The sequence below is a fragment of the Oryzias latipes genome, chromosome 5, assembly GCF_002234675.1.
Source record: "Oryzias latipes chromosome 5, ASM223467v1".
Lineage (NCBI taxonomy): Eukaryota > Metazoa > Chordata > Actinopteri > Beloniformes > Adrianichthyidae > Oryzias > Oryzias latipes.
In genome coordinates this window covers 14,273,850-14,285,978 of record NC_019863.2, presented here as the reverse complement: position 1 = coordinate 14,285,978, position 12,129 = coordinate 14,273,850, and the positions used below count along the sequence as shown (strand labels likewise).

Here is a 12,129-nt window from a genome sequence, read left to right as displayed (position 1 = left end):
TAAAACCTAAACGTGCCATGAAGGTGCGTCTATGTCACTGCCAACATGTTGCTACCACTATACAGGATGACATTACAGAGATTCCCAGCATTATTGCTCAGGCATCTCCTTTGCATGAAATTACAGCACTATCAGGCTAAGGAACATGTCGGTAAACCTATCTCCAAGAGCCACAGTGAAAAATTAGAGGGCTGTGTTGCTCTGAGTCTTTTTAAGACTTTATAGCTTTGTAAAACGAAGAGCACACGCACCAGAATCAACCTGGAAATTTGCTGGCAACAGACTCCAGTACACAGCTGCTTGCGTGACAAAATAGTAAGTACATTTAACGAGAACTCCACAACATTTAAACATTTTAGCATGTATTTCATTACTTATTTTCTTTTAAGACTTTTTTTCATGTAGCTGTCAGTATTTTGCAAGTTCCCATAAATTTATGTCATAATGATGTGGTTAAAAGAAAGTGCACACAGTCCTACTATGCAGAACTTCATAAACTAAAAGGCAAAAATTAACTAAAAAAAAGAGATTTTCTAAATATTACTTCTAAACAAATAGTTGAATGAGAAAACTAAGTAAAAGCCTGCACATTTTTAAGAAGGCTTCAGAATTTGACTTCTGTAAACTTCCGCCAAAAAGCACATTTTTATAAGCAAATTATTGATTTGATATGATAATTTTAGTAGCTTTTAAGAAAACTGCAAATAAATGGAATTCCACTGGAAATAAAATCTGTATTGTTAGAATAAGAAGGTGATGTCCCCAAAGAAAAGCCTAAAATTGGTTCTTAAAGCTGCCCCTTCGGACTAATTTTAGATTATAGTGGTTTTATCTATGCGTTTTTTTTTCTTCTTCCTTTTATTTGGAATAGAATTGAAATGTACACATTTACAGAATTTTATTGCTTTTTAAAAGTCAAGGCAAGGGCAAGTGAAAAAGGAATAAGTTATAATAAGCTGAAGTTAAAAAAAAACATTATTTATCACAAATGAATATTTCTGAATTTCTGAATAAATTTACAAGTTATACATCAATTGGTTAATGTAGTAAACTGCATTCAATCTCAACACAAAAACGACATTTTATTTGGTTTCAGCTAAAATTAATAATCGTGATGTAAATTACATTATGGACTTGAAGTTATTTTATTTTATCCTAAGAGTATAAAAAGTATGTATTCAATTTTTTGAAATACTCTTGAAACTTTTTATTTTATAATAAAGCATATCAAATACTATATTGATTAAGTCACTATTTATAATAAAACATAATGTGGGCCAAATATTCAAAAAACCATAATACTAGTGTTACTGGTATGCTGCCCTACTGTGCCACATTTGGAAGAGATGAAATGCAAGTACTATGTTGACATTAGAAATATGATATTGTCTATTTGCAAACTAATTATGCACTCGCATAAACTGATATTGAAACTGTTTGTTAAAAAAAAACTAAATGAACATTTTTTATAGTACCATTTAAATCATCACAGTACTTATTTTTTGGGATGAATTGGTGATCAATGTCCAACTTTTTCAGGAAATTTCCTAAAAACGCATTCTAGTTTAAACCTTTGGACTATGGTAAATTACACATAGAGCTCATTCCAATCATCTGCTTTGATTGTCAGATCCGTTATAGTGAGAGTGTCCTGAAAAATACTTCTCAACAGGACTGAAATGTGTTGTGTATGATATGAACATGGAAATATGCTTCCAAAGACTAAATTAAAGAAACTTTATTTTGCGCAACTTGAAAAACAGAAAAACAAAATAAAACCTCTCTCTGTCTGTCTCTCTCTCTCTCTCTCTCTCTCTCTCTCTCTCTCTCTCTCTATATATATATATATATATATACACAGACAAAAGTTTATCAAGATGTTTAAGATTCCCAAAGCCAAAGAAGGACAGCCAACAGCTTCAGGACAAGGTAAGACACAAATGATTCATTATTGTATTCTATTTACAATACATTATTGCACCTGGGAAGAACTGAGTTCAAGCTGGTCGGTTAAACTGCTATAAAGTCATTTATGTACTTAGGTTTTTAAGTTTAGTAATGCCAGTTGAATAACAAATGTTTTCATGCATCTTATATGATGACAGTGAAAATCAAAAAGAAGTCTCGGGTTCCTGGGGTCATGATTACTCAGTATGTGGAGAATCTTCCTGAAGGCATGTCCACTCCAGATTTTACCCGCAAACCTATTGCACTCACTATTCAAGAAGGTATTGTACAGTGTTAGCCTTTAAGTTCATTTAACAATGTAAATATTTTACAGACATTTTCACATTCTTTCTACTATTTCTGTAGGTAAAGTTGCAGTTTTCAAAGCAATAGTTACTGGTAACCCAACACCTGCTGTGACCTGGGTAAGAAGCAATGGGGAAATCAATGAGGAGAGGTACAAAACAGTATTTGATGCAATCTCTGGTGAACACCAACTCCAGGTAAAACATAACTAAAGTTTAATGTTTAAAATTATGTAGCAGCACTGGCATATAGGTTTTTATAAACACATATTTTTTTAATAGATGCCTGATGTATCCGTTGATCAAGCTGATGTCTACAAGTGTTTTGCCAGAAATGAGTATGGGAAAGCAGTTGTTACAGTCACTCTGAACATAATTGAAGGTGTGGAAAAGGTCTAGTATTTAACTGACTCAAAACTTATTATTTATATCTTACTAAATTCTAACTGTGCCTCTATTCTCTGGATTCAGTGGGCTTTAAAAAAAGCAAAGCCATGCAACAATCAAGAACAGGTAAAACGTTGTCAACCTTAGAGAGGACCTATGGGATTTTATTAAAAGGCTTAAGTATTGTTTATTTTGCAGCTGCACGGGAGATACCAGAAGATTTCAAAAAGACTTTAAGAAGCACGTAAGTAAAACTAAAGATATACCAGTACAGTATATATACAAATATTTTTTTTTCAAGGTTTGCATGATGACTTAGACTGTGATTAGCTATTTGTTGTAAATACCAATATAATTTTCTCATTTGAGGGCTGACATTGAACCAAGAGAAGAGAAAAAGCTAGAAATTGATGAAAAGTTCTGGGAATTGTTGCTGAGTGCAGACAAAAAAGATTATGAGAGCATCTGTGTGCAATATGGTGTCACTGACTTCCGATGGATGCTCAAGAAACTGAGCGAGAAGAAGCTGGAGAGAGAGCAGGAGCAGCAAAAGGTTTGTCTCTCCCTCATTTGACTGACTGAAAACCATTAACCGGCAGACTCATAGTAATAAAGAGACCACTAGCTGACATTGTTCAGTGATTTGATTAAATGTCCCTTAAATGTCCCTCAGGGCTGTAGTGATCAATGTTTTAATTAACAACAAATTACTTAAACTAACTTTGATAAGTTAGCTTCTCAGTTCTAACAGTGTAAGTGAAAAACATGTCAGTTAAGGAAGAATACAGCAAAGTGCAAGGCTGTTCAACATTAAATGACTTGCTTCACCATTCTCTACATACACTTTTTAATTTTGAAAATGCAGGTTGTTGAAAAACTTTGCAACCTAAAACCCATTGAACTGAAACCCACCGGGAGTGCAGAGTTTGAATTTGAGATGTCGCTCAAAGACGCCAACAGCAAAATATTCCTATTCAAGGTAAGACATTTCACTTAACACCAGAACTATCTAGTCATTTTTGCTGCTTTGTAAATTTGCAAAGTTGTAACTCAGTTAAAAAGATGACCTATGGACCAGTAGGATCCTGACATTTTCTTTAAATGTGTGTGTACTTGCCACATTTTCCTGATATTTCTCCTGGTCTGTAGTCTTTTTGGTTATACTCTCTGAGGCTAAAACCTAGTAATCAGGCTATAATGTCTGATTACTAAAATGACCATGGAAAACTCAATTATTATTGTTTGATTTAGTGTCCTATTTTCTCAAATACTCTTTCAATATATTTCAAATTATATACAAATAATGTCCGAGTAGTCAAAATGACTGACATGGATATTCTAGTAGTTATGGAATTCCAGTGGACCGAGTGTTAAAGTTACGATCAAGATTGTCATTGTCACCTCTTTGGTGTCCGTCTATGTGCGAACAGGATGGAGTCATGATTCCCTATGATGCTGATGCAGAGGTAAAGCATGGACTGAAGCGAGTGGGAAACAGGTTTGTGTTCAGCATAGATGGTGTAAACCCAGAGGATGCTGGCTTATATCAAGTGGAAGTTGATGGAGTTAAAATCTTTTCCACAGATCTAAAAAGTAAGTTGAAGCATCTGCTCTAGGACCACTTACAGATCACACATTTGACCAAAAGGGTCTAATCTCACAGGACTGGACACGCATTATAAGGAATAGGTTTTGTTAATCTATTTCTTTTTTCTTCCTTAGTTCCTGTTGCAGATTTCTTGGTGAAAATTACGGATGTGAAAGCAGAGGAAAGAGAAGATGCTGTGTTTCAGTGTGTCGTCTCCCATCCAATGCAAAAGATCACTTGGATGGGGAAGAACCTTGCAGTAGAGCAAGGTGAAAAATATGATATCACTGTATCAGAGGACAAGCTGATTCACACTCTGGTGATTAAAGACTGCCTGCCACTGGACAAAGGAATCTATACCGCTGTGGTTGGACTTAAATCTTGCAGCGCCTGGCTTGTAGTTGAAGGTAAAGTTTAAAAGAATCACCTCATTTCTTAGCAGAAGAACAGATCTCTGATATTTAAGCTTCAGATTTATTTTAATCCAAACAGGAAGTTGACACCAGCCCTTAAATGCTCTTTTTCTTTGCAATATTGTTCCCACTCAATAGAAATAAGGAATTATGTTTTTGCAGCTGAATTTGATTATTTATGTATTGAACACGTGAACCTTTTTAATAACATTTTTTAGCTGACAAGAACCGAGGAGCAGCTGGGAAAAAAGCAGCTCGTAAAACAACTAAAGCTGGAGGAGGAGGAGAGGATCTTCTCAAGATTGCACAGGAGCAACAGGCTAAGTTACAAAAAGATAGAGAAGAGCTTATTGCAAAGGCAAAGGAGGAGGCAGCATCTATGCCTGCTGAAAAGCCAGAGAGTGAAATGAATACACCTAAGGTAGCGGTGGAGCAAGAGCCAAAAGTAGAAAGGATAGCACATCCTGAAAAAACACATCCACCTGCTCAAGAAGGCGATGTAGGTAAGAAGCCACAGAAAACTGAGGATCCTGCACCAACAGAGAACAAAGCTGAGGAGGAAGAACCAGTCCAACAGATAAAAAAGAGAGCAAGAACAGGCCCACTTGTTCCCGACACTGTGATAGGTGAGTCAAGGCTAGAAGTTCCCCACCAAACATGGTGCTGTATTCTGTATATCTCCAATTGTTAATGTGGTCATGCCGTCTCTAGACCCAGGAGTTTACTTCACCAGTGGACTCTCTGATGTGACTGCTATTATTGGAACTGAAGCAGAACTGGTCTGCAGGCTCAGCAGTGAAGACTGTGATGCAGTTTGGTACAAAGATGGGAAGGAGGTAAGACAACACTAATTGAAACATACTTTTACAATTAACTGGAACAATTTTAAATGTTTATATTTGACTGATTGCATTTCAGATAGAAGAAACAGAGGATATTAGTATAGTTAAAGATGGAACTTATCGGAAGCTAATTATCAAAAACTGCAAAGAAGATTATGCTGGAAAGTACAGATGTGAAGCTGACAGGCGTAAAACTGAAGCTATGCTATTTGTTGAAGGTAATTAAGAAAAAATGTTGAAAACAATGTGGAAAACACAAGCAAATCCCATCTTCACTCTTAACTGTTGAGACACACAGCTTTCATTTTGTTTTTCTAAACAGATCCCCCGAGATTTAACAGTGATGATCTTGCTGAGTTCTTGAAGCCAATTACAATCAAAACTGGTAAAGACGCAGCTTTCAAGCTATCGTTTGTTGGAAATGAACCAATGAAAATTCAGTGGTACCACAATGGTGAAGAGTTGGTAGAGGACACCAATATCAAGATTGAGAAGTCCTCTTCTCATAGTCGCCTGCTTCTGACCAAATGCCAACGCAAGGCCAGTGGAGAAATTAAGATTAAAGTGAAAAATCAGTGGGGAACAAATGAGGCCATAACCCAACTGATTGTGCTAGGTACAGTTTCTCAATTAGACTGCTTACACTAATTATTGATCCATAACCCATGCAATCATTTAACATATTCATTGTAACATACATTGTATAATACATTTCCCTTTTTTAATGTACAGATAAGCCAACACCCCCCATGGGTCCTGTGGAAATCATTGAAAGCTCATCGTCTTGCATTGAGTTTAAGTGGAGGCCCCCCAGAGATGACGGGGGTTTACCTATTAGCAATTACATCCTGGAGCGGCAGCAAATTGGTCGCAACAGCTGGAAAAAACTGGGAAAGATCGGCTCAGATGCAAAATACAGAGACACTGATGTGGATCATGGCAGGAAATACTGCTACCATATCAGGGCTGAAACTGATCATGGCATCAGTGAAATGATGGAGACAGATGACATCCAAGCAGGGACAAAGGGTGAGGCCTCTTAGAAACACAAAAAACAGCCATATCTGATCGCTTGAAACACATTTTGTATTTCTTTTCCAGCATATCCTGGACCTCCATCTATACCCAAAATTGTGAGTGCTTTTAAAGACTGCATTAACCTTGCGTGGAGTGCACCTGCTAACACTGGAGGTACAAATATTTTGGGCTACATCATGGAGAAACGCAAAAATGGCAGTAATTTATGGAACATGGTCAATCCACCAGAACAGCTGATAAAAGGTCAGGATTGCCTGATAAGTCTGAATTTGTACCTTCAACTTGTTTTTTTTTTTGTTTTTTTTTTTGTTTAAACATAGCAAAAATCTAAAACTCAATTGTCTAATAAACTAGAAAACTGCTTTTTTATTTTAATTATTGAGTGTTTAATAGAAATCCCTATGTCAACAGAGAAACATTGTGCTGTGAAAGATGTGATTGAGGGAGTTGAATATGAGTTCAGAGTATCAGCTGTCAACACGTCTGGTGCTGGAGAGCCAAGTGGACCTTCAGAATTTGTAATTGCAAGAGATCCAAAGAGTAAGTAACTAGCTAGTAAATATCTGTATTAATTGATTAAATTAAGATTGGTTTTCTTTAGTTTAACTATTACAATGATTTACAACCAGTTATCAGCTAAGGTTTTTTAAGATACTGTATTGCAGCGCTCTAAAGGGCTGCAGTCCAATATACAAGTATGTAGGTTTACAAACCAGATCATCATGCTGAACATCTGAATGTTCAGCATGAGAACATCCAGATGTCGAAATATAAACATTTAATCGCTAAATTTGTGTTTCCTTGCAGAACCTCCTGGGAAGGTTATTGACTTAAAAGTAACAGACTCCACATATACAACCTTAACACTGGGTTGGATCACACCCACAGAAGAGGAAGGCGTCCAAGATGAGGCCAAAGGATACTTTGTGGAACTTAGACCAGCAGAAAACCCAGAGTGGAGTCGCTGTAACTCTAGCCCTGTCAGTCTGACCTATTTCACGATTGTGGGTCTAAAGTCTATGGCCATGTACTGGGTAAGAGTGATTGCCACTAATGAGGGTGGAGATGGTGAACCCCAAGACTTAGACAACTACATCATTGCAATGCCTCCTCCAGGTGAGACATCTGAAAATCTTTGTAAATTTTAAAACTTATGGATATTATTGACTAAAAGACTCTCCTTTTAACACAGTGAGGCCTCAAATCACTGACAGAAAAACAAAAAACTTCATGGTGGTGAAAGCTGGTAACTCTGCTCGAATCAACCTCAACTTTAAGGTTTTGCATTATTTTTATCCTGTTTATTTTTTTATTTTTTTATTTTTAGGACCAACCCTTTTACACCAGAGCTGTCGTCGGTGAAAAAAAATAGAACACACTCTCTGAACAAGAATCAGAGTCAGCTGATTTACGTTGATTTCATAAAGACTTCACTACTGTGATGCTATGCTTACACCGGGCATTTGATGCCCATTGAAGAACACGTCTTTAGCCCATGGTGTTCACACTGCAGAAGCATGGAATGCCTTCTTGTTTTCTACTGTTTACTAATGCATGTCCATCACAAACAGTTGGAAGATGTTTGTTGGTGGAAGTGGTGCAAATCGTGCAAATCTTCCTTCAGGCCATTTTCTTTGCAGCTCTATTCCGATACACAAAAGACTTGGTGTCATATAATTCTGGCCGAGCACAAACCACAACTATTATTTTCTCCTCCTTGATCAATTTTTAAATGGTTGGCCTTTCCATAAATTAAAGGGGACGCCATCCATATGTCACTACCAAATCATAGTTTCTGTTTAGTCAAAGTTTGATCTGGTTTAACATTTGATTTGCGTTCAATATCCGCACATTTTGTACCTAAAGTGTGAACACGAGAGTTTTGAACATGGAATCCTGTAACAAGGATTTACACTTCTCTGCTTTTCACTGGAGTGGCCGCTTGAATGCACTTTGCAGAGGGCGGTGTGAAAGTATTGTGTAAGGATTCTGAAAAGTACTTCAGAATTAGATTAATTCCCCAAACAGTTGAAAAAGTCATGGTAATTCTAAGATCGTCAAAACTGGAGCTAAAGCTCCGGTTTTAAAGGTTTACAATGTTTAAATGATACCTGAACTTACAACTCAATTAAGATAAGGTATGGCAAATATTTTTGTAAAACATATTTTATCTAAGCATTAAAAATACAAGTGCAACAATAAGTGCGTTTTTTTTTAAAGGCATGTGAATAAAATATCACGTTATTGACATTTGATAGTATTTAGACAATTGTGTCATGTTAATTCTGTCTTGAGCTTCTAACAGCAGTTGCTTCCTTAAAATCTGAGCGGAAAATTTATAAATACACCTCCATATGTGATTTATTTTCAACTGCTTGAAAAAAAAAGGACACCAGAATATAACCTTTATTTGGTCCCTCCTTAAAACAGGCCTCTCCAATACCAACCATCACATGGCTCAAAGATGGCTTGCCTGTTGCAAAACATGTGACAGTGAGCAATACAGATACATCCTCCCAGCTAATGATCCCCTCATCAGAGCGCCATGACACCGGGATCTACACCATTATTATCAAGAATATTGTTGGTCAAGAAACTTCCAGTATTGAGATAAGAGTCACAGGTACCGTCTAAAACCAGTTAAAAAGTTGCTATTAAAAATGTGTTGAAAACAATAAAATCTGGCTGATGTGATGATCAAAGTTTAAAAGAACTAACAGAACTAACACCTTTTTTTGCTTCTCCAAAGATGACCCCAAACCTCCTGGTCCAATTGAGCTCGAGGAGAATGTTTCAGGAACAGTGACCATTTTATGGACTCCCTCTCCGGATGAGAAAAAAGATGACAGACTGCACTACATGGTCACCAAGCACGACTCTGTCAAGTGCACTTGGCAAACTGTGGCAGATCATCTCTTTAATAATAGGTTCACTGTCATTAACATCATGCCGGGCAGACAGTACAAGTTCAGGGTTTATGCTATTAATGACATGGGACGCTCTGATGCATCTGAGTCAGCTGTCTGGGAAATAAACAAGACTAAAGGCAAGTGTCAATAGGAATTATTTGAGTAAAAAAAAAAGTCAAAGAATGAACATGAACAGTCACTGGTTAAATATATAAACATTGTATTAAATAAAATCCAGATTAGAATAATATGATGATAAGTGACTAAATAAAACAGTTCCCAGTTTAGATCATTTTTTCACAACATAAAATGAGTCAGAATTCGATCAGCCACACACAATGCAGTACAATCAAACGCTTTTTTGGGTCTGCACTGGTTTAAATGCATACATGAACATGATATGCTTCATTTGATCACCATAAATTCTTTAACAAAGGTTGCTCAGTTGTGTAGTGCATAGGGCTCTAACCTCAGAGTGGCCCAGGTTCAAACCCCACCTGGGTCCTTTCTGTGTGGAGTTTGCTTGTTCTCCTCAAGCATACCTGGGCCACTCTGGCTTCCTCCCACAGTCCAAAAACATGCTACATACGTTAATTGATTATACTAAATAGTTTACCAGTAAGTGTCAAAGTGAGCGTGGGTGAACTTGCGAGTTAGTTGTTTAAGGTGTACCCCACCTTCACCTGAAATTGGGTAGGATCCAATAACTCTATGTGCCTGGATAGGGATGAGCTGGAATAGAACAATGGATGGAGGAAATCTGTTTCAGAAAAAGTAATTCTTACTGAGACTTGATGTGTCTAAACATTTTAGACACTAGGTAGAAAAAGAAATTCTCAGTAGTTTTTCCAAGGAATAGAATATAATTTAGTCTGTAATTCCATTTAACTCTAACACTGACGATAATGTCCTTGTCACCTACATAACACACGCTCTTTGATCTTCTAAAACTCTTCAGCCATTTACGCAATCAACAAAATCAGCTGATTCTGACGCGAAGAAAAGAATGAAGAGTAAAGGATCACGTGTTGGTGTTATGCCCCTTTTGTCCACAACAGAATCAGCAGATAAACGTTTATCGAATAAACACTTCACTAAAGTGTTGCATATCCTCTTCAGAATCCACTTGAATTAGACTGTTAACTCCGTAAAGGAGAGTTGAAGAGTTAGGATAGTTGAAAGAATGTCAACACTGGAGCTTTCGCTAAAGGGTAAAGAGTTAAACCCATCAAGTTCAAAAGTATGCATTTTCCTTCTAAAGAAAGAGAACAAAAACAAACTGCCGATGGGTCAGTATGTTTAATGCTCTTGTTTTTTTCCTTCTATTTAGTAAAATTCTCATTGACACCTCCAGCTTCCAAGAACTGCAACTTTGAGGCACCTCCTTCATTCTCTGTTCCATTAAAAATGCACAAAAGTCCTGAGCGTTATGAGTGTCACATGAGCTGTGCTGTGACAGGAAACCCCAGGCCCCATGTTACCTGGTATAAAGATAACATCAGCCTCAACACTAACATCAACTATTATATCACCAATACCTGTGGAGTTTGCTCCATGATGATACTGACAGTTGGACCGAGAGACAGTGGGGTGTACACTGTAGTCGCAGAAAATTCTCTGGGAAGAGTGGAATGTTCAACACAACTTGTCATTCAAGGTAATATAAAGCACACATAGCTTACATAGTTGTGTCTATATTATGATTTAACTGAAAGTGGCATTCATATTCACTTTTTTTTCTTCTGTCACCAGATTAGCATAACTCCATGATCCAGAACTCTCATTTCGATTAAATGGAGTGCCACAGATAACCAGCTGTTGGACTTTTGTGTTTGCAGTGTATTTTAACAAAGTGTGATGACAACTACTAGAAAAAGTAATAAATTATACAACACTGGGATCTATGCAGTCATCTATAATAAGAAGGCCATCTCATCTTTTAAGAATCCATTCCTTTTTAGAAATACACCTAAACAGCATGTACCTGTATTCTATTGTGTGAGAATTATAAGATAGTATGTATATGTATGTACATTTGCCTGAGTCTATAGGTGTGACACTTTGTGTTTGTGCATCCTAAAATGTACTACCATGAAACTACAGTTGGTGTATATTGCCAGGGCAGAAAGCCCCATAGCAAGTGAGTGGCAAAGACAAACAAACATTCTGCGTCGCATCACACCTTTCCATAGTCTGTAGTTAAAAATAATATCCCATTGTTAAAAGGTAATAATGACTGCAATTAAGGTGTCTGAAGACAAGCTTACCTCACTCACTGTTAAGTAATACATAGCTTTGGACAAGAACTTATTGAATCCTGAGATGTTTGCTGCAATGCAAAAGACTCACAGTCTATAATTGATATAGGTAAAAGATAATAAACAAAGACTGAGCAGAGAGAAGTGTTTCCTCTAAATTGATTATGAATTAATTTACTTAGTCAATTTATTCGTCTTTGGTTCTCAAGTATGAATATTTACTCTTGCCTCATGCCCTCTTGAGTGTGATGAATTGTGCGGGTGTGTGTATTAAGCTGATGAAGCTGTGCGAAAGGGCAAAAAGTCAACAAGGAAAACAAAAAGGGCAGGTGGATTCAGGGTGGATTTACATGAAATTGTCCAAGAGCAACAAGCTAAATTTGAAAAGTTAAGAGAAGAATGTAAAGAGTAGTTTAAAAAGGGATAAAAAAAAACTCCTTGT

General features: G+C 36.8%; 1 protein-coding gene across 1 annotated transcript; it reads left to right on the top strand.

Moving 5' to 3' along the window:
* The first annotated feature begins 32 nt into the window (after positions 1–32).
* On the top strand, positions 33–11,329 carry LOC101157444 (immunoglobulin-like and fibronectin type III domain-containing protein 1). The gene is made up of 24 exons (XM_011475006.3): positions 33–315; positions 1,862–1,929; positions 2,106–2,228; positions 2,314–2,450; positions 2,535–2,634; positions 2,724–2,765; positions 2,838–2,883; positions 3,009–3,192; positions 3,505–3,618; positions 4,070–4,232; positions 4,362–4,634; positions 4,859–5,266; positions 5,352–5,476; positions 5,559–5,700; positions 5,805–6,098; positions 6,215–6,511; positions 6,584–6,763; positions 6,932–7,060; positions 7,328–7,636; positions 7,713–7,798; positions 8,951–9,143; positions 9,270–9,566; positions 10,760–11,086; positions 11,182–11,329. Exons 2-24 carry the CDS (start codon positions 1,878–1,880, stop codon positions 11,184–11,186), a joined length of 4,026 nt encoding a protein of 1,341 aa, XP_011473308.1. The 5' UTR covers positions 33–315; positions 1,862–1,877; the 3' UTR covers positions 11,187–11,329.
* The last annotated feature ends 800 nt before the right edge of the window (positions 11,330–12,129 follow it).